The sequence below is a fragment of the Mirounga leonina genome, unplaced genomic scaffold (genome assembly GCF_011800145.1).
Source record: "Mirounga leonina isolate KUSES-001 unplaced genomic scaffold, KU_Mleo_1.0 Mir_125, whole genome shotgun sequence".
Lineage (NCBI taxonomy): Eukaryota > Metazoa > Chordata > Mammalia > Carnivora > Phocidae > Mirounga > Mirounga leonina.
In genome coordinates this window covers 68,072,670-68,094,474 of record NW_023270305.1, presented here as the reverse complement: position 1 = coordinate 68,094,474, position 21,805 = coordinate 68,072,670, and the positions used below count along the sequence as shown (strand labels likewise).

At 44.3% G+C, this 21,805-nt stretch overlaps 1 protein-coding gene across 7 annotated transcripts in view; it reads right to left on the bottom strand.

Annotated features, from left to right (window-relative positions):
• Positions 1–21,805, bottom strand: part of THADA (THADA armadillo repeat containing) — a 323,874-nt gene that overhangs the window by 88,236 nt on the left and 213,833 nt on the right. For 6 of the 7 annotated variants that reach the window (XM_035001673.1, XM_035001675.1, XM_035001677.1 and 3 more), the window contains one exon: positions 10,157–10,272. In XM_035001673.1, coding sequence (XP_034857564.1) covers positions 10,157–10,272 — 116 coding nt within the window. Of the gene's footprint in view, positions 1–6,877; positions 8,155–10,156; positions 10,273–21,805 lie in introns of those variants that run through there. The other variant, XM_035001679.1, reaches the window with a different exon arrangement.

Genomic DNA, 21,805 nt, shown 5'->3' with positions numbered 1-21,805 from the left:
AGGACCTTGAATAGCTAAACGTTTGATGGCAAGAAGGTCTAGAGCATGGGTCCATGTCCAAGGAGGGCAGCTCCTGAGAGAGGGCGCCGGGACAGCCAAGGGCATGGGGTTGCAGGGTTTGCTACGAGGATGATCAGGCCACAGTAGAAAAAGGAAATGGATCAAGAGGCAAAAAGCAAATTTGCTACTTATGCCCAACTTGGGCCACCTCCAGAGTCAGCCATATCTGTCGAGTAGGAAGAAGTCACCTGCCCTCTTGTGCCTAATTCCTCATCTAGAAATGCTGGTTTGGATTAGATTCTTATTTTGAAATAGGAAGTCAGGATGCTCCTCTTAGTCCCTTTTGGGGCCCCGAATGGCCGTGCGGGTGGGTCTCCAGGCCCCCATCCCAGCTTGCACCTCATGTGTCAGCTCTACTATCTTCAACATCTTGAACTTCCTCTTAAGCTTCTATTTGAAGAAAGGATTCCAATGGACTAGATGATCTCTAAATTCCCTTCCAGTGGTAAATTCCGTGGCTCAATGGTCCTCTTGGCACTGTTGAGAAGACAACAGGCAGGCAGTCTAAAAGGCACACACAAGCAGCATCTCTACTCCCCTCACCAGCTGCCCAGGCAGGCAACAGGGCCTTCCGAGGGACAGACAGAGAGCTGGTGGATGGTCATCGGGGAGCTTCTGCTCACCACCAGGAGGGGCTGGAAATTGCGTTGATCACTGGGAGGGGCTGCAAAGATTTAATACACTCCTCAGTGTATCTCATGTGCTTGGAGACAGCAATGTACTTACCAGTATAAGCTTGAGCTTACTGACTTCCTTTTAACTCTTGGATCAAATCCAAATTCCTCTGGCTGACATTTAAGGCCTGCCACACCTGGTCTCTTACCAAATCTTGCACCGCTCTCCGAAACATAGCGTGTCTCCTTGCAGCTCTCTGCTCTCACTGGCGCACAATATGTCCCATGGATTCTCTTTGGTGTGTCCTTGCACATGCTGTCTACAGTCTTGACACGCTCTTTTCCCACCACGTTTGATGTTTCCCAATTCACACCAGTGCTCTAGGACCCATCTCGAATACCTAACTCCCCGAGAAACCAAAGCCTTCCCTGACTATTCCAGTCTACATTCTTCTCTGAATTCTTGTACTTATTCTATGTATTACAGATTTAGAACTTCTTTATGCACGTCACCGTTGGTTGTTTCACATGGATAAGCTCTCTTTTCAACTAGACTGAACCATCACTAAACTCTGACAATAGAGACTCCATTATAAATGCCTAAAGTGGTTCCCACAATGCTGAGCACTGTGCTAAGATTCCTTCCTTTGTACTTGGGCAATGAGACCTTCACAATTTATTTAGCAACACAGGCTATCAGTCTAAACTCACTCATTCCCCAATCTAAGAAAATTAACCTTATCTAATAATTACATCTCACCCAGCCTTTAAAGACATTTCCCTCCTCCTAGAAGATTTCCTTGGCACCCCGACCCCACAAGCCGGCTCCTGTACACACTCTGACCTCATTTCAGAATTTACCAGATTCTTACTTGTTTACAGTTAATTAAATCCATACCTGTCTTATTTACATGGTTTTTGAAACAGGGACCATATCATTCATCTCTATACTCCTCACTGTGTCTACTACACTGCTTTGTGCTATTTGTCAATCTAAATTGGCTCTAATTCATTGGGAATGGTTCCATGTGTTGATTTATCCAAAAGATGGAACATGTTACATGTTAAAGGAAAAAAATAAGCCATTATGTTAGTGTTTTACACAATATTATGAAAATGTGTTGAGGACACTTAAAAGCCTGCGCTTCTTTGCAAGCCGGGCAATGACAACATTGCCCAAATCTTCCAACAGCAATACCTCCATAAGCCAACAGCTACAAGTAGAGCAAAACAGATATTTCTGAGTCCTTTATCAAATTAATTGCCATTTCCAGGTTAGGACTGCAGATTTCTATATTTAAAAAGTAGAAAGCATCAGCAGTTGGCAGCAGAATTCTTGATGTGTAGTTGCATGAAAGGACTATTTTTATTTCTCATTGCAATATGAAGAAGCTTTGATCTTGGGCAACTTGCTCAAAGGCTCAGTTTAATATATTGATCTCTTGTGACTACTTTTACCTGACTAGTTTCCATACACTCAGCCTGTCAACAAGAAATACCTCATATATTCTCAAGCTTCACTTCTTCTCAGACACCTTATTCCTTCAAGTCTTGACATATTTTTAAAAGGAATATCTAATGAAGAAAATGTTTTGCACCCCGTCCATTGGTTTGGGTTGAAATGTGCTAACTGAATGGTTCTGTTTTTAAAAAATACAAACAGGTTCTCATTCTGAGATATCTTTTTTTTTTTTTTTTTTTTTTTTAAAGATTTACTTATTTGAGACAGAGAGAATGAGAGACAGAGAGCATGAGAGGGAGGAGGGTCAGAGGGAGAAGCAGACTCCCTGCCGAGCAGGGAGCCCGATGCGGGACTCGATCCCGGGACTCCAGGATCATGACCTGAGCCGAAGGCAGTCGCTTAACCAACTGAGCCACCCAGGCACCCTCATTCTGAGATATCTTAACCTTAAATATTTCTGAGCAGTCTGAAAGAGAAGCGAACAAATGTCAACAAGCTTGAGTCTGAAATACACCAACTTCATTTCTCTCATCTTTCAAATATGCATGAGGTGCAAGGAGACTTGAAGTAGGCCGAGCTGAAGGACTCAGAGTGGTCCTAATGGGAATCTCCCACCCCCATAAAATCTGGGGGTTGAAAGAAAAGCAATGTTAAAAAAGAGGGGGCGGGAGGGGAGTACTGGGAAAACTTTTACTTTGGAAAAAAAAAGAAAGAAAGAAAAAAAGCGAAGAAGAAACAAACCAAAAAAGCAAAAACCCAACCCCCAGCAATGCCCGGAAACTTGCAATGTAACTAACCATCCCTGCTCAGACTTGCTTCCCTTACAGTTTTGGCAGGGACCACAAATGATAGCCTTAAAATGCCACATGAGCATCAGAATATTTTAACAGTCCTTCTTGACTGGATGTATTTCAACATTTCAACTGGATGCATGGGAGTGAAACAGCAACCTGCAGCTGTGGCAAAGGGCTGAGGCCTCTCTTCATTTCGAGCAGTTGCGAAAGGAGGGCCTCTTCCTTCAGGAGGGGAGTGGCCCAGCAGGCGCGGGGGGTTTGCGAAGGGCGAAGGAACAGTGGGAAAATGGAATGAGACCTAAACCCCAGGATTTCTCCCTGGGGAGGTGCAGGCTCTTGAGGGGATCAATCTGGCGGTTAGAACATAGATGCTGTCTTCAGCTGTGAAGCTGACCACAGACCCCCCTGGGGAAGGACTGGGATTGCTGCACAAAAGCCAGACCCAGCTCTGTCTCTAGAAGCATATTTTCCTCACACATTTAAGTCCAAGGCCTTCAAGGAGCTTACCACTCCTCTTAGTTGGGCCCAGGAACTAAGAAAACGATGAGAGTATGGACAAGGGGGTGGACAGGGAAGGAGACGCACAAGTGGCTGGAGGTATGAATTGGAGAGATGGAGGCGTGGACGAGGAGTTCACACGGAGGAGGGAACAGGGGGTGTCAGGAGCACTGATGGGGAAGCTGTATCGGGAGGATCATAGAGCTAATACTTTTTGCAAATGAGAATCAACTTGGGGTAACAAATCATTAGGTCTAGTACAAAGAGTAGTCTTCAACAAACATTAGTGCCCTCCACCATTTCTTCTCCCCATCAGGATGCTTTTACTCAAAAATTTATTGCCCAAGGTTGCTTTTCTTGTAACCTTGGGACATGTTCTTGTATTCCTAAGAGCCTGTTTTTCTCACCAGAATATAAGACTGCTATTTTCAAAATGATAATACTCTCTGCATGCCAACAAGCATTGGTCCTACCCTAGGCACTGAGGCCACTGGGATGGCTGACTGGACAAAGGAGTGTGGGCTCCCCATAGAAAGTGCTGGGGCAATACAGCCCCTCCATGCAGGGCATCCCAGGTGGATGGGGAAAGAATTCGGGGCCAACCCCTTTAGTGGTCTTAGCCTTTTCCTGTGTCCCCAAGCTCTGGCCTTTGAGAATGAGGGTGTAAAGGCGGGAGTATTTCAAAGGGGCACAGTCTGGATGACCACAGTGAACCCTGGCCCTCAAAATATGTACTGTGTCCCAGAACCAGCAGCATCAGAACTGCATGAGAACTCGTCAGAAATGCAGGATCTTAGGCACCAGCCCAGACCTACTGAATGAGTCTTCATTTTAAGGAGATCCCCATGTGATCATGTGCACATGAAGGTCTGAGGAGCACGGTTCTCGACAATGCTTAAGCGCTGTCATTCAAAGGCCTTGACAAAAATACTGGACAGATGGCGGCAAGGGGGCTCCAGCAGAAAGAGCCCCACAAGGAGCAGGGAACTAAGTCCTCAACAAATGTTAATTGTTATCAGATAGGATCTTACCCTTGCCCAAACAAATTCCCCAACTGCTCTGGGCGGCATTTTCCCATATGCATGGGGATGGGAGTGGACTGCAAGAAACTTCAGGATTCCTTCTAGTTCTAAAGTCCGAGGTCTATGATTCAATTTGACAAGACTCTGTTTTGTCGCCCTCTCTACACTGAAGTTTGGTTTTAATAGATAGTTGCAGTATTTAATACAGCTTGGCATATGGCAGGGCTCAATAAGTATTTGTTGAATGAAGTGATACAGGTATGAGTCTATTCTCTTCAAGCTGCCCCTCAAAAAACAAAAATGAGCCATAAGCTTCCAGGACAGTAGACCACACCAGAGTGTCAGGTCTAACTGACACTTTTCAGGGCAACTGACATAACTTAAAATATCTTGCTAAGGCAGCTTTTAAGTAATCTACCTTGGAAATTCACTCGTGTAGGAAACTACGCAGTGGCGTGGCCCCTCATTCTGGCCCATCTGTGGAATCGAAAGTGTTAACGACTGTATCTCCTGGGTAGCAGGCTGGAGGGATGGTCATTCCATCTTTCTTGAATGAGTCTGTGGCCTCCAAAGAAAAATCCAAGTGTCCTCTAACACGGGCTATTTCACTCAACGCTCATCCTTCATCTTCTCTCTCAAGGAGATGGGAGACACAAGGAGGCACAAGGACACATCAGTAGTTCTCAATCCGACTGCATTTTAGAATCTCCTGGAGAGTTTTAAAACTACCAGTTCTTGGGTCACACCCTCAACCAAAAAAAAAACCCAAAAAACCCCAGAAATTCTGGAGGTGGGACCTGGCATCAGGTTTGAAGACCTCTCCAGATGATTCTAATATGCAGCGATCAGCATTAAAAACTGCTGTCTGGAGTAAAAACTCACCATCAGCCAATCTGGGCACTTAATAAATGCCAATACCCAGAGTCACAAACTCCAGAACTCTTTCCAGCTTGTAAAAGTACAACTCTATGCCCATTAAACACTATCTCCTCCTTCCCTTTCCCGCAGCCCCCAGCAACCACCATTCTATTTTCTGTCTCCATGAATGGAACCACTCTCAGTACCTTACAGAAGTGGAATCACACAGTAATTGTCTTTTTGTGACTGGCTTATTTCACTTAGCATGATGTCCTTAAGGTCATCCATGTTGTAGCCTGTATCAGGATTTCTTTCCTTTTTAAGGCTGAATCATATGTTGTCCATATATTCCACACTGTTGACCCCTTCATACATCAACGGACACTTAGGTTACTTCTACCTTTTGGCTGTTGTGAATAAATGCAGCTATGAACAGGGGTGTAGAGATATCTCTTCAAGACTCTGCTTTCAATTCATTTGGGTCTATACCCAGAAGTAGAATTGCTAGGTCATAATGTATTGCTATTTTTAATTTTTTGAGGAAACGCCATACTATTTTCCATAGTGGCTATACCATAAAGAGTTTTTAACAATAATAGCCAATACTTCCATGATACTGTTAAGTGAAAAAAGGAAGCTCTAACTTATATATATGATAAAGCCGCAACAATGTTAAAAAAAAAAGGCACAGGAGAAAAGATGAAGTGAGTATATACAGAAAACTGTGAACTAACAAGTGACTTCCACTGGATGTTGGTAAGAGCAGACTGACATTCTCTTCTTTTCCAAATTTGATACTTGCCTAACTTTCTGTGATAGGCATACACTACACTGACGACTGAGAAAAAAAAAGTGAAAAAAAATTTAGTAGGGCACATTTTTCTTCCTGGTCATCGCATCATCCGTTGCACTTAGCCTGATGGGTTCACTGAGTTCACCGCCTTTATCTGAAGGAAAACACACACACGCACTTCTTCCTTTTATAACCAAACTGATTTCTGAAAAATTTTAAGCCCAATATAATAATAATTCCAACTCTCGCTCAAAATAATAAGTCTTTTCTCCTCTTAGGGCTCCTTGACAGGGCTTTCAAAAAGTCCTTCCCGTTTAGGCAGGGCCTGTGGTCCAGCTGGGGCAGCAGAGCTGGAACCGGCCGTCAGCCGGGGAGCCTGGGCGCTGCCGAGTGCCCTCGTGGGGTGCCTGAGGCCAACCTCTCCACGCCCGCCACCCGCCTCATGTGCGCTCCGCCTGGGGCCTGGGTCGGCTTCGTTTTCCTTCAGTAGCTGCTGAACTGTCCTCACACCGTGAGAGAAGACACTGACCTGGACTGAGGAGGGAGGGATGGAGGCGAAAGGGGAAGGAAGGAACGTGAAGGATTAACGAGCTGATTTCCATAAAGGCTTTGACATCTTGGAATGAAAAGCGGCCTGTAAGAGCAGAAGCCCAGGCCTCTACTCAGGCCACGTTGCCAGCTGGCCGTTCATCACCAAAAATTCCCCAACAGTTCCACGGCTATTGCTTAACCACCTCATATAAATCCCAATTAATCTTGCAGAGTCAAAACATAAATATATGACAAAAGTCTTTATTTTATGTGCCCTCAATTTCAGGGTCAAAATTTACAAAACCTAATTGGTTATCCAGTGGCTCCAATGAACATTTTTTTTTTTAAACCTTCTTTGGGAATAAAAAGACAAATAAATGACACCCTCACTAATGTGTATGTACTTATTGGACTGAATGAACTCAGGCTAATGATCAAATAAATTGTAGAAGAAAAAAATGCGTTGGTGCTAAAATTTAAACTACCTTTTTTTTTTTTTTGGCAGTAACATTAATGTTTCATAGCTTATACTGAAAAGATACAGAAAATCCTTAGTAGGCACAAAGGAACATTTATTTGTCTTTCATATGTAAATTGCTAGGGACATAAAAGAGCCTCTTGAGCAGTGGAACTGGGAATACTCCACATTGCGATGTCTTTCATGGGAAAGGCAGGTGATAATGTGAACACAGCGGTCGACTTCGAGAAGGGCCCATTAGGACCCAGAACGGGCTCATGTGAGCATGGAGGTATTAGTGCAGACATTCACCTCCCAGGGCAACAACCTCAAAGGACCTCAGGGACCAGGCAGGCATGTCTCACAGGACAGGCTGAAGCTTCATCATTTATATTCAGTGCTTTCCTTTCCTATTCAGGAACCTCAAGGTTATCATGTCAATGATGTGGATAATAGAGAAAAACTAATATGTGGCTTTGGAATGGATGGCCCTCCGGCAGTGTGTTTTCCTCCCAAACTTTATTTCAGGCTCTGAACACATCCTGATTAATATAGTAAAAGTGCCTTGGGAGCAAGAGGAAGCCCGGTGTTAGGAACCACCTACAGACCACCCACAAAGTATAAAGTTCACACTTGGATCATAAAGAGTCGACTGTACTGGAAACATAAAAATGGCTTTCCTGGACTCTCGGCAAGGAAGGTGGAAACACAGTGAATTGCAGTGATTCATGCTTTTGTTTTCTAGTGCTGAAAAATCATGGAGAAAAATCAGAGGTGTGTGTGTGGGTGGGTGGGTGGTGGTGGTGGTGATGATGCTGAAAGCCTAATTGAAAAATTGCAATAGAGACCAGAAGTCAAGTTAAAAGAGGACAGGAGGACCTCTCCAGCTGAAGAAGAGGCTGATGGCACTTGGTCATCCATCTTCAGGCACTGACCGCAGAGCATGAGGGTCCATTCAGACGGCTGGCTGTGACACCATCTCCTCCTTCCCATCCAACAAGAAGGAATGGGCTCAGGAAGCCAGCAGATGATGACTTTCTATGAAACCCATGAAAGGGCAGCAGCCTAAGGGGGCAGAAACACCTTTATAGCACTTGCAGAACAGGAAATTTAGGATTCTGTCTTGGGGCGGGCCTGGCTGGAAGCAGAGATTTCAATAGGATGGTTCCTGGAGAGTCCTGACTTCCTGATCCCTAGACACAACAGCTAGGAAGACCTGGCCTGCTATTGATAAACAGATGAGAGCACACATGTGATCACAATTCCCTATTCTCCCAAGAAAGGCAGCTTAGGGGAGTTATCTAAAAGCCACACGGAAGGCAAATGATAGTAGGCTCAGAGAAGCAGTTTATGGTCAATCAACTCCTGCTCTCTACATAAGAGAGAGAAAACACAAACTGGTCTAAAAATGAGAGTTAACCATCACTTTACTGGCATTTCAGACATGAGAGAATTTCCCCATCAGTATCCCTGCCCAAAGCTAGAGGTGCTTAGACAAGACATGGAGACTCACACATCCACACACCGAGAAATCCTTCAATGGCTCTCTTTCACCAAGAGGTTTCCTTGAGGAGCTTTCACTGTGTGGCCTCCTTGGATTTCCACAGCCTCATGTACCTTTTATGGGTTCCAGAAGAGCTAACTTCTTTATTGCTCTCCATACTCGCCATGCCATTTCACACAGCCATGTCTTTGCCACTGACATGACCAGCGCCCAGAATGCCCTCCCTGCCTGGGCTGCTCGCTGAAATGCTACTCATCTCTTTTTTTAAAAGATTTTATTTATTTATTTGACAGAGAGAGAGAGACAGCGAGAGAGGGAACACAAGCAGGAGGAATGGGAGAGGGAGAAGCAGGCTTCCCGCCAAGCAGGGAGCCCGATGCGGGCCTCAATCCCAGGATCCTGGGATCATGACCTGAGCCGAAGGCAGACGCTTAATGACTGAGCCACCCAGGCGCCCCGAAATGCTACTCATCTCTTGATGGCCCTTCCCTGCCCCTCCTCTGGGCTACTCCTGTGCTTAATACACACATTTGTTATTTCCCTTGCCACATGCGGTGGAAATTACTTATTCACACATCTTTCTCACCTCCTGGATATGAGCTCCTTGAAGCCAGAGCTCTCTCTCTATCTTTGCATCCCTTCCACCTCCTAACACAAAGGTCAGCTTGCAGCCCATGTTCAACAAGACTCTGTTTGATTACAGTGACTTGCGGGCCTATACTGCCCGTTTCCTGCCTTCCCACATGAGGTGGGGAACCAACAAAAGTGAACGCAAGTACTTTTTTTGACAAACGAAAAGGCTGCTATGTTAGGAAACCCATACACTGATTTCTAATCGAGCGCAAGATACTCTGGCATGGAATGTGGTAGCCTGTGGGCCTCTACTGGACCTCTTGTGCTGGAACTTACAGAGGACAGACTGCGGGGCCCTTGCAGTATACTGTCCTACCAATATCAGAGACCTGCAACATGGATTTTGAACACATTGTTACAGAGAGGACTCCCTGTGTACTGAATGAGAGATTCTTTTTATTCCATAGCATAGTTCACAGAGCAAATGTCCTAAATTCTAGAATAAATGAACAATGGCCGGAATGAAAAAATAAATGTATCCATCCTCCTGTGCTTTCATTATTCAAGCTATTCTACTGCCTACTTAAAAAGGGGGCAACTTGCATGTCTTTTTCTTATTCACACCCTACCAGTCTCTCTGTGCCTGTTCAAGTCTTACCCCAATCTCTAATTGCCGTGTGGCACCTAAGAGTTTGTACCACATCTGACACAGGGCTGGGCACATGGCAGGTATTAATAAAAACAAGCTGGCTGGTGGACCGATAAAAAGCCATATTACATGCCCCCCAGCCATACAGCAGTTTCAGAAAAATTGTCAAGAAAATATTTTTCTTTCTTTACCACAACCCGAAGTTCTAAAAAGATAAATACTCCAATAAGTTTAGAAAATGCATGCCAATGACTTTTAAAACTCCCACAACTAGAAACAGCCATTCTCCAATGTATTCCTAACCCCTGATAACTCCTTGCTCATGTGGGGTTTTAACATACCTCTTGGCCAGCCAGAGTTTGGCCCTGGTACAAACAGCAACGTCAGCCAGCAGCTGCTGAAAGTATGCATTCAGTCTGTATTTGGAGTCTGTGCAGGCTTCTAACAAATGAAAAACCTAAACCAGAAAAGAGAAAAAAGCAATATCCTGCTGTGAAAATATATTTTTCCTCAATGTTCAGTTCCTCCCTGTTAGGTTTCCTCAAAATATTCCCCTCAAAGAAAACAGACACCTGTAGAATGTGGCTCTGGTCTCCATGCAGGAAGCAAGCTGGTTTGGGGAGGACGCAGCAAGGGACAAGAAACCTGTGCCCTTAATTCCTACCTCTGCTCTGGGTCCCCTGCGCAATTCCAAACAAGGGTGACTGACTACTCAGTGACCGAACACTCATTTGATACAAGAGCTTATTCGTTACAACAGCCTAGAAAATGATTTTAGCAAAGAAAGGCAAACATCTTGCTCTAGGTGAGCAGTCTCATATGAAAAAAAAAATGTACCTTTTCAAGTCAAAGTCTTACTGCAGAGGAAACCTCAGCAGTCTCAGAGTCCAAATTGGTTTGTGTGTTGGGTTTATCAGAACCATCTTGGCCAAAGCAGCAGGCCACGATGATGCCTACCTTTGCAAACACGGGACAGTGATGCTTGTAAACGATCTCGATTTCCTTTCGCAGTTCCCCACTGAGACATGCGGAAAGCAGCAAAACGGACACAACCTATTCTCACGCTGACATGACATGATGTATGAGAATTGAGCAGAGAAAGACAAATCCTCTAGTTGCCTCTATTTAGAACGAAGGCCACAGATCCAGCAGACACACGACTGTGCGTGTGCGCGCGCGCGTGTGCGCGGCTCATGCAAGCATGTCGTGGATTCACACTCTGTGATGACACCAACAACACTCTGTGAGGAGTATAAACCTGCAGTGGAGAGAGAGGACTAAGGCACAGATGAGATCCTCTGACCTTAGCCGGCGCCAAGGAGTACGAGGACGCATGGCAGAGAGCTCCTGCAGTCTCCTCATCTCAATCAAGCGGAGACGGTGGGCGGAGCAAAGCTAGTACGCATAAACACACTGAGAACTTGGAAAGTCCATTTTAATAATCAGTTTGGTTCCCTCCCCTACTGTATCCTTCGCCAGAGCTACAGGTGACTCTTGCAAAGCGACAAGATTCAACTTTTTCCTCTCTTCCTCTCCTGCCGATGAGGAGCCTAAGTGAGAGTTAAATAGGGAAGTGAGTAAGTACAAAAAGCAGGAGGCCAAGATAAAAGAGATCCAGAATCATCAGAGCCTGAACGGGAATGAGCTAGCAGTTTTCCTGGGTCAGACATCTGCAGTTACCAACAACAAATATACCCGGAGCACCTCTGTTTAGAGAATTAAAAAAAAAAAAATTGTGATTATTATATGTAACTGTTATTATTATTTATTTAATTTTTTTGGGGGGTCTAAATAGACGTAATTGTATAGGAGACTGCACACAAGTCCCGATGTGGAGATTGAAAATGCTTTCTCTAATAATGGATCTGTTATTTCAGAGGCAACAGATCAAGTATCACTACTTCACCACACCCCCGCAGGGACCCACACCGCAGGTCGTGAAGTCTGGAGGAATGGGTCTGGCTGGGGCTTCTGTTCTTATGTGGTGACTGCCAGAGTGAAAAAACACACCTCCCTCTGCTTGAATCCCCACTACCTTGAAAGAGTTGTCAAAGTCACTGGGTCTTGCTTTACTTCTCTCCACAGCTGCAAAAAACCAACCACCAGGGCTTTTCATGGTGTCACAGGATCGTAATTAATCAGCAGACACCAGCAAAATACATGAGCGTGGAATTTACTTGTAAAGAAAGCTGTGAGATTTTCAAATGCCTCTCATTTAGAAGCAATCACCTCAAAAATAACTCCTGATGGATGTTTAAACTTAGTCCTATATTTGCTCACCTTACTTGGCAAAAACAAGGCTGTTTTTGAAACGCTTGGTAGCTCTGGTTTATGAAAATCAACCTCCAGGTCCACCAATTCTGTCACCTTGGGCACAACCCAGACAACAATTGTGATCCTGGTTATTCACCAGGAACAGAGAGCGATCTATTTACATGGGACAACTGCAGAGGGAGGTACACTTATGAGAACCACGGTGGAAAGGAACATGGAGGTGAGACAGAGCGAGAGAAGTGAAAGACAGGGTCACAGAAGTCAAGGGAAAACCAGGCAGGGAAGGGGAGGAAGAGGAAAAGATGGGGGTGGGGGTGGAGGAAAGAAAAGTTTTGTAAGCCCATGTCTGAAACAAGTGACTGTGTTTGAGATCATTTCTTTTTTGAGAAAATTAATGACTATATTTGAATACACGGCTACCTTCCCATGACATTTAGAGGGTCTGTTTTAATTTGTCCAAGAAAAATGAGGCCATCCTTTGGTGTGAAGTCCAGAGGTGGGGCCAGGCCTCTGGAACTACAATCCAAGGTCAGGTCCAGGAGCACCAGGCAGCCAGCTTCCAGGAAGGGTCATTTGTCCATCAGCTAGGAAAGGACGGCGGGGACAAGGCAGTTCCTCCTCCTTTCCCCCTTCTCTGGAAGTTCTGGTCCAGGAGAACCTCTGGGCTAGGAGTGTGGTCTAGGCCAGCCTGGGATAATTTGCAAACAGCCTGTAATACAGGACTGCACGAACCAAACAGAGAAACTGAAGCTGCGCGACCAACGGAATGCATGGGAGAGCTCCAAGAAGTGAAGTGTTACTTTAGGTCTCCCAGATTTGCAATAGGATTCCAATATTCAGTCCACAAATACTTACTAAACAAGAATTACTACCAGGCACTGTCCCAGGAGCTGTGGCACAGAACACAGGAGTGCCTGCTCCCCGCAGCTTACACTCTAGTCACGAATAAGCAGAAAATCCACAGCTTCCCTGCCCCTGCCTAGTCTCGATTTAGAACCTGCATGGCAGCATCACCATCACTGTCCTCTTATTCTTGACCTCACCCTTGACCAAGCCCAGCACACAGCCGGAATGCAACGAGCATGTGCTGAATTGATTTCGCTTTGTGGTGCCTCTTCCTATACTGACTCTGCCTGTAGGACACATGCCCTTGGGTTTGGGGAGCTCCTGCAACCCCAGGTAAGGAGTGGGGACACAGCTGAACAGCACCGCACTCCTCTCTGCAGCGGGGAGAGGCCAGGTCAGTGGCGGGGATGCAGCCCTGCGGGAGGAGCGCACGCTTGGGAGCCAGGTGCATATGGGTGTAAACCCAGTTACTAGCTATGGAGCTTGGGGCAACTTATTTAACCTCTGCTTCCTCACGGTAAACAGTACATAACAGTCTCTGGCTTATAGGACCATAGAGAGATTTAAAGGAATATATAGTACTTGGCACCCACTAGGCACCTGATAAAAATGTTAGTTCTCTTCCTTTTTCTGTCCGCCCCCTCCCTTTAGCCCCCATTCCAAAAATAAACATTCAGAGAAGGCTTTGCAGAAAAAAGTAATATTCCTATTTAACCCTTAAACAAATCTGGTCAGAATCTGGGGAAGACCATGCAAGCAGAGAAGAAACTGAATTATAAAAAAATGTTAAAGGGTATTAAAATAACAGTATTGCCAACAAAAAGAATAAACCTTAATGTAAACTATGGACTTTAGTTAATAATGATGTGTCAATACTGGTTCATTAATTGTAACAAGCATGCCACTCTAATGCAAGATACTAATAACAGGAGAAAACTGGGGAAGAAAGGAATATATGGGAACTCTCTGTACTACCTGCGCAGTTTTTCTGTGAATCTGTGATTGTTCTTAAAAAATCCTATGAATGGAAAGAAAATACGAGGACTGCTCAGGGGACAGCAAGTAGCTGTGTGCGGCGAGAGCACAGCCAGGGTGTGTGCAGGGTGGTAAGGGACACATAATCAGATCTGTAATGTGGAAAGGAAAGGCCAAGACAGTGTGGAGGCTGGATAAGAAGGGGCAGGATGACCAAGACTGCTATCAGTCTAGACTACAGGTGGTCAGGGTCAAAGCCAGAAGCTGAAAGCCAAGGATGGCGGTGGGCCCAGAGCGGCTGCAGATGTTTTCTTTGACCTGCACAGTATTTTTCAACCTGCCACTTACGAATTGGGAAATTTCACACCAAAATCATCCTGATTTCCAACTTCTTTTGAAAAATCAGAAGACCTGGGGACCGCGGGCCCACACTCCTATGGGGCAACAGGCACCTGCGGGGGTGGGTTCACCATGGGACTAAGGTGGAGTGTCAGCGTCATTTATCACTGCTTTCTTGCCCCCCCCCCTTTTTTTTAACTTTTGGAGAATCAAGAGGAAAATGAAGTATTTACTGAACCCAAATCTCTATCAAATTTTAGAAACAAAGGATTGGACCAAGAGGGAGGGCTGTGTGTTTCTAACAGTTCCCCTTTATTCACTCATCTGCCCGTGCTGGTAGAATTTTGATTTTGTGACAGCCCCAAAACTGTCCCCTTGAGAGACATTTTAGAAGCTGAAGAAGCAGGATTTGGCAACGTGGCGTTTAGACATGGAGTTTAAAGTCAGAAAAGAGCCTTTTCACTCAGGCAGCTGGTGATGGAAAGCCATCGTCCAAGACAGGGACCACAGGGGGATATGCAGGTTTGGGAATGAGGGAAGGGGACCTCAGGAGTTTGGTTAGGAACATCCGCGTGATGATTGCTCTAGTCAGGGGTTATTTATCTTGCATAGCAAGAATTCTTTTGGGAGTGAAAAGGAGCTCTATGAATGACCACCATGGGATGAAGCAGGGCAGTGGGTTGCCTCTAGCTTCTGCAGGCCCTTAAGAGAAAGACTAGAGTGGACTCAGAGGTGTCTTTGGCAAAAAAAAGCAGCAGAAAGCTTTGCTGACTTAAGATGGTTGTGACCTGGTCAGAAAGAAAGCACATGCCAACCGTCAAGTGCACACCAGCAGCACCACCCGTGACTATCGCAGGCAATGGGACCGCTAGGAGATGCCCTCAGCAGGGGAGGCCGGGCAGCAGTGGGGAGTGGGTCAGCGTTCTTGCCCCTGAGATGCAAGCTCTGATGAATCTCCGGGAGGACCGAAGGAAAGTCTAGAGAACCTGGAAGCAGTTACTCTTTGCCCAGCCCCACTCTAAACGCAGAGACTCGGGGGAGTCCCCAAGCATCTGTGTAAAGCACGGGGTCCATTTGGGCAGCTTTGAATCTTAAAAGTGACTCCACAAGAGCAAATGTAATGCTCTTTGAATAAATGCCACAGGCCTAAAAAAAGTCATGAGGCAGATCCCTGAAAAAACTTGCACTGCACCAGTAAAATATGTCTGGTTTATGCTGCTAGATGAAAATAGTGACCTATGTTAGACAAGATCAAGATGATATATGGCTGTTTGGGAATGCAACGCTGAGATGGGTTTTCCTCTTCACCAAGCATGGCTTCCAGGCAATTTTCCCCCTTATAAAATCAACAGCAGCTGAGCTCCAGAAACAGCAGGATCCAGCAATAACAGGCCCAGGTTAGGCAGGCCGTGAAAAAGGACAACTCCAAAGAGAAAAAAGATGCCCATTTCAGAGGTCAGATACAAATGAGCTCCATGTATCGTAATCATTAACAATCCCAAACTCTGAAGATCAAGGAATCTATCCACTTTTTGCAACTGTATTTTCTTAAAAACAAATCCCCTTCTTCTTCTTTTGCAGCATGCAGACTTTGGGAGAACGCTTTTGCCCCTATCACATTCAGCCGAGTATAAAATTTCTGTATCTGCCATTTTGCCTAGGCTTCTCTCTGCATTGCTCCAACCCCCACAGCTAAGTCAGAGCCACATTTTTCCAAGCCCAGTGTTTACACAGGATTTTATTTCGGCTGGTAAAACATCTGTATTTTTTCAGGGACTTAAATAAATGATCTATGCCGGGAATGTACAGTATAGGGTGATGTCAGGCCCCCTTTTTCTCTCGACTCACTGGGCAGAACAGGCAAACATTGTTTCAGCCTGTAGTTGGGAATGTGAATATTTATCCTGTCGACTTAATTCATACAAACAGAACGAAAGGCAGGCAGGCAGAAGTATTTTATGGCTTTAAGTCAGGCTGAAAGGAGGGGAGGGTGTGAGAAGGGGGATGACTGAGAGAGGAATCTAAACTTTCTAATTCACAGAAACATGCTTAATCATATAAATGTGGAGAAAGAGATACAGGAAAAAGGATTTAAAAGGTAGACTGCGTTTGTATGTGTGTACAGGGTGAGTGTGTGTGTGGGGGGTAGGAGATGGGAAAGCGAGAGACAGAAGAGTTCTCTAACTTATATATCCTTCCTAATCATTACAGTGAGGGTTAGGATTTAATTGTTTTCTGCTTCAGGCCCATTAATCTTATCCCCAACCAGACCACAGGCTTTTCAGGGCAGCCCCCTTAGCCTCTGACTTCTATAGTGCAGGCAATGGTCCTCATTGGGTATATGCAGCTGCCTAGGTCATCTGTGCAGAGAGCTCAGCATATTTTTCTTTTTTTATCGACAACCCTGTGGACAGGAGGCATGACCCTGGGACACTTCAGCTACTCAACCTGGTCATCCCTACAAGAAAGGGCTTGGTGGGCATGTGCCACCCACAGTTACCCACCAATGCTAGAGGGCAGGTGGGGAAGCATTTCAAGTGGTTACTCCTCCAAACCTCAACCTGTTAATCAGCTGAGAACACATCCTTAGGAAGGTCTTGGTAAGTTCCCAAAAGGTGACACTTGGCTGTGTTGTGTTGTCGCTGCCAGGAAAAGGGTGCTAATTATGAAGTGTAATTACTTCCTAGCTGACACTGGCTTGGGAAAGAGAATCGCAGGAAATAGGCCCATGAATCTCTTTAAGGCCTAAAATGTACACAAACACAAAGTGTGTAGGGCCCTGAAAAGTCACTTTGTGTGTCAATGCATTCCCTCCTTTCTATTAACACTCCCCTTGTTCTAGTTCAGGAACCAAAGATCTTATGCCTAGAAGATGAAAACAACTCACTGGTCTCCGCCGCCAAAGCTTATTTTACACATGGCTGCAGAGAAACTTCCTTAAAGCCCTGATTGTATCACTCCCAAGTTCAAAATCCTTCAGTGACTCCCAGCCACCTAAAGACTTTGCTGGGCACTGAAGTCTTGACCTACCTTTCTGCTTTTACTTCCTTCTTCCTCCACTTCACATATCTATTTTGTGGCTAAATGGGACAATTTCCCATTCCTGACAACTTATAAATGTTTTTCTGTCCAGGATGTTCCCTCGATTTCTCCCGCCACCACCCTCTCCAACTCTGCCTATTTAAATTCCATTCATACTGTAAGGCCCGGCTAACACCACCTCCTCCATAAAACCTTCCTCTTCTTTCATCAACCGCCATCCCCCTCCCCGCCACCGACACATACTCTTTTCCTACTCAGTGCCCAACAGCTCATTTCATTTGATTTAAAAAAATTTTTTTTTAAGTCCTGTCATCATGGTTATCAATCTATAATTTCCTTTCCTGAAGTATAGCTCTTTGAAGGCAAGGACTATGTCCTGTTCTTTATAGTCCCTGGGGTCCCAAGGATGTGTAGTTGTGTCTGGTGGAGAGAGGGCTCCATGAATGGAGTATTTATTGATTTGGAACTGTACCATGCCTCCTAGCCAGGGCTGGCAGGGGCAGAACCCATGTTCACAGCAGCACCCACGGTGCTAAAGGTGACCTCTCTACATGGTCCCCACGCAAAGGGGCTGGGAGAACTACACAGTATTAATGAGACAGTGAGCATCCGTTTGTCTTAGATCATCTCTGGCCTTGTGCTCCAATTTTACAATGCAGTTAGGAGTCCCCTCATGCAGAAGGAGCATCAAGGGCCCCAAGCTACTGGGTAAGAGCGAGGTTTAGAAAGGGATGTCAAGGGCGCCTGGGTGGCTCAGCTGGTTAAGCGACTGCCTTCGGCTCAGGTCATGATCCTGGAGTCCCGGGATCGAGTCCCGCATCGGGCTCCCTGCTCGGCGGGAGGCCTGCTTCTCCCTCTCCCACTCCCCCTGCTTGTGTTCCTGCTCTTGCTGTCTCTGTTTCTGTCAAATAAATAAATAAAATCTTTAAAAAAAAAAAAAAAAAAGAAAGTGATGTCAAAGGTATTCAGTGTTAACCCAACATATCAACAAAGGCTTGCATGTGAAGAATTAACAATTTACTAGGGCACCAGGCTGGTTCAGTCAGTGGAGCATGTGACCCTTGATCTCAGGGTTGTGAGTCTGAGCCCCACACTGGGTGCAGAGATTACTTAAAAATAAAATCTTTTTTTTTTTTTTTTTTTTTAAGATTTTGCTTATTTGAGAGAGAGAGTGGGGGGCAGAGAGAGAGAGAGCGCGCACAAGCTGGGGGAGAGGCAGAAGGAGAAGCAGACTCCCTACTGAGGAGGGAACCCAACATAGGGCTCGATCCCAGGACTCTGGGATCATGATCTGAGCCAAAAAGATGCTTAACCGAATGAGCCATCCAGGCACCCCCAAAATAAAATCTTTAAAAAAACAAAAACAATTTACTAAACACTGATGTTAATATCTGTTCTAACCAAAGAGTTCCTAACTTTGGAACACAGATATATTTCTGTAAAGCTATGTATAAAATGTTTTAAATTACAAATTATTTATTCGTAAAATAAATCCCAGTTTAACTTATTTAGGGGAAGCTTTATTATACTTGCCAGTTTATCTTTTCTATCTATCTGGATCTTCAACTATTGAGTTTCCTTAAAGACAATACTGAGATCAATAAGGATCTCTTTGAGGTACCAAAACTTACTGAAAAATAACACGGATAATTTGTTCAGTCTAGACAGTTAACTTTAGCAATACAGGAGGAAGGAAGCTGGTGGTGGAATAAATGAAACAATATTAGTTATAAATCAGTAACTGTTGAAGCTGAGTGATGGGTACATGAGATTCATTATATTATTCTGCCTACATTTGTGTATTTTTAAATTTTTCCGTAATAAAAGTTTTAGAAAAAGGCTTTAGGAGAGAAGGAGGGAAAGAGAAAAGAGAACAGCCCTAGGCCACAGAGATTCAATATGTGTAAAAAGCTTATGATCTAGTACAGGAAGTAAGTTATGTACATAAATAAATAAAATGCATAAAATCCAAGAGGGAACACTAAGTACTGTAAGGGAGAGAATCGAGAGTCCAGAAATAAGTTTGCTGGAAATTCAGAGGATGGTAAAAGTGACATTTAAACAGTAGTGAAGAGACCGACTTATTCAACAAAAGGTATTAAGACAACCAACTAGGTTTTAGGGAAGTAATACAGCTGGGTCCCTACCCCAAGCCTTGCACTGAAATAAATTTTAGATGTAAAATTTATTTTACATAAAAAAAGAAACTATAAAAGTGTTAGGAGAAAACACTGGACCATTTCTTTACACCACACACAAAAAATAGACTAAAAATGAATGAAAGACTGAAATGTGAGACAGGAATTGAGGAGAACACAGGCAGCAACCTCTTCGACCTCGGCCCCATCAACTTCTTCCTAGACACATCGCCAAAGGCAAGGGAAGCAAGGGCAAAAATGAACTATTGGGACTTCATCAAGATAAAAAGCTTTTGCACAGCAAAGGAAACAGTCAACAAAACCAAAAGACAACCGACAGAATGGGAGAAGATATTTGCAAACGACATATCAGATAAAGGGCTAGTATCCAAAATCTATAAAGAAATTAACAAACTCAACACCCAAAGAACAAATAATCCAATCAAGAAATGGGCAGAAGACACGAACAGACATTTCTGCAAAGAAGACATCCAAATGGCCAACAGACACATGAAAAAGTGCTCAACATCACTCAGCATCAAGGAAATTCAAATCAAAACCTCAATGATGAGATACCACCTCAAACCAGTCAGAATGGCTAAAATTAACAAGTCAGGAAATGACAGATGTTGGCGAGGATGCGGAGAAAGGGGAACCCTCCTACACGCTGGCGGGAATGCAAGCTGGTGCAGCCGCTCTGGAAAACAGTATGGAGGTTCCCCAAAAAGTTGAAAATAGAGCTATCCTATGACCCAGCAATTGCCACTACTGGGTACTTACTCCGAAGATACAAATGTAGTGATCCGAAGGGGTACATGCACCCCAATGTTTATAGCAGTGATGTCCACAACAGCCAAACTATGGAAAGCACCAAGATGTCCATCAACAGATGAATGGATAAAGAAGATGTGGTGTATACACACACACACACACACACACACAGGAATATTATGCAACCATCAAAAACCACGAACTCTTGCCATTTGCAATGACGTGGATAGAACTAGAGAGTATTATGCTAAACAAAATAAGTCAATCAGAGAAAGACAAGTATCCTATGATCTCACTGATTTGAGGAATTTAAGAAACAAGACAGAGGAGCATAGGGGAAGGGAGGAAAAAATGAAACAAGATGAAACCAGAGAGGGAGACAAACCATAAGAGACTCTTAATCTCAGGAAACAAACTGAGGTTGCTGGAGTGGAGGGGGTTGGGAGGGATGGGGTGGCTGCTGATGGACATTGGGGAGGGTATGTGCTATGGTGAGCGCCGTGAATTGTGTAAGACTGATGAATCACAGACCTATGCCCCTGAAACAAGTACTACATTATATGTTAAAAAAAAAAAAAGAAGAAGAAGATAGCAGAAGGGGAAAAATGAAGGGGGGGAAATCGGATGGGGGGGATGAACCATGAGAGACTATGGACTCTGAGAAACAAACTGAGGGTTCTAGAGGGGAGGGGGGTGGGGGGATGGGTTAGCCTGGTGGTGGGTATTGAGGAGGGCACATTCTGCATGGAGCACTGGGTGTTATGCACAAACAATGAATCATGGAACACTACATCAAAAACTAATGATGTAACGTATGGTGATTAACATAATAAAATAAAAATTTTTAAAAAAGCGCTAGAAGAAAACAGGAAAATATTTTATAATCTTAAGGTAAAAATGGGCTTTCTAAGAAGGAAACAAAGCCACACACAAAAAAAGATATATAAGTATGTCAACATAACAACTGAAATCTTTTGTATAGCAAAAATGAATAGGAATATTCAAAAGTAAAAAACAAGGGGTAAAACATTTGCTAATTCCTCTATGGAACAAACCTCTTGCAAATCGATAACAAAAATGAAAGTAATGGAATGAAATATGACAGGGGATTACAAGCTTTCTCCATTCACAGCACCCTTACACCTCAATAATTTTTTCATGGTGTCTCTAGGCCAAAAGAAATAACCTAATCATTCCATTTACTAAGTAGTCAGGTCCAAACAACCTAGTAAGTATTTATGCCATAACAACTTAGAAACTGCTCGAAAAAATAATACACATAAGTCGAAAGAAAAAATATTTTGATTTCATTCTTTAGTAACCCCAGTTATTTACTAATGAGATGTGTGTGCCTGTTGGATACTTCAGAACTTCCCAAGCCTCCACCACCCTCATTCCTGTTCCCCATTGATTTTCCCATGGTACTTGCTTTTTACCACAGCAACTTCCAAATACTCAACTTTGCAAAGACATACGGCATCGTCAAAAGGAGTACGGTGTGAGCTAATGTTGGTAACTGCAAGTTATTTCAAGCTAGCGGTTCAAACAGTATCTCACAGATGGCAAGTGTCATTGTGCCTCTCTAAAAAATTTAAAATATCCCAC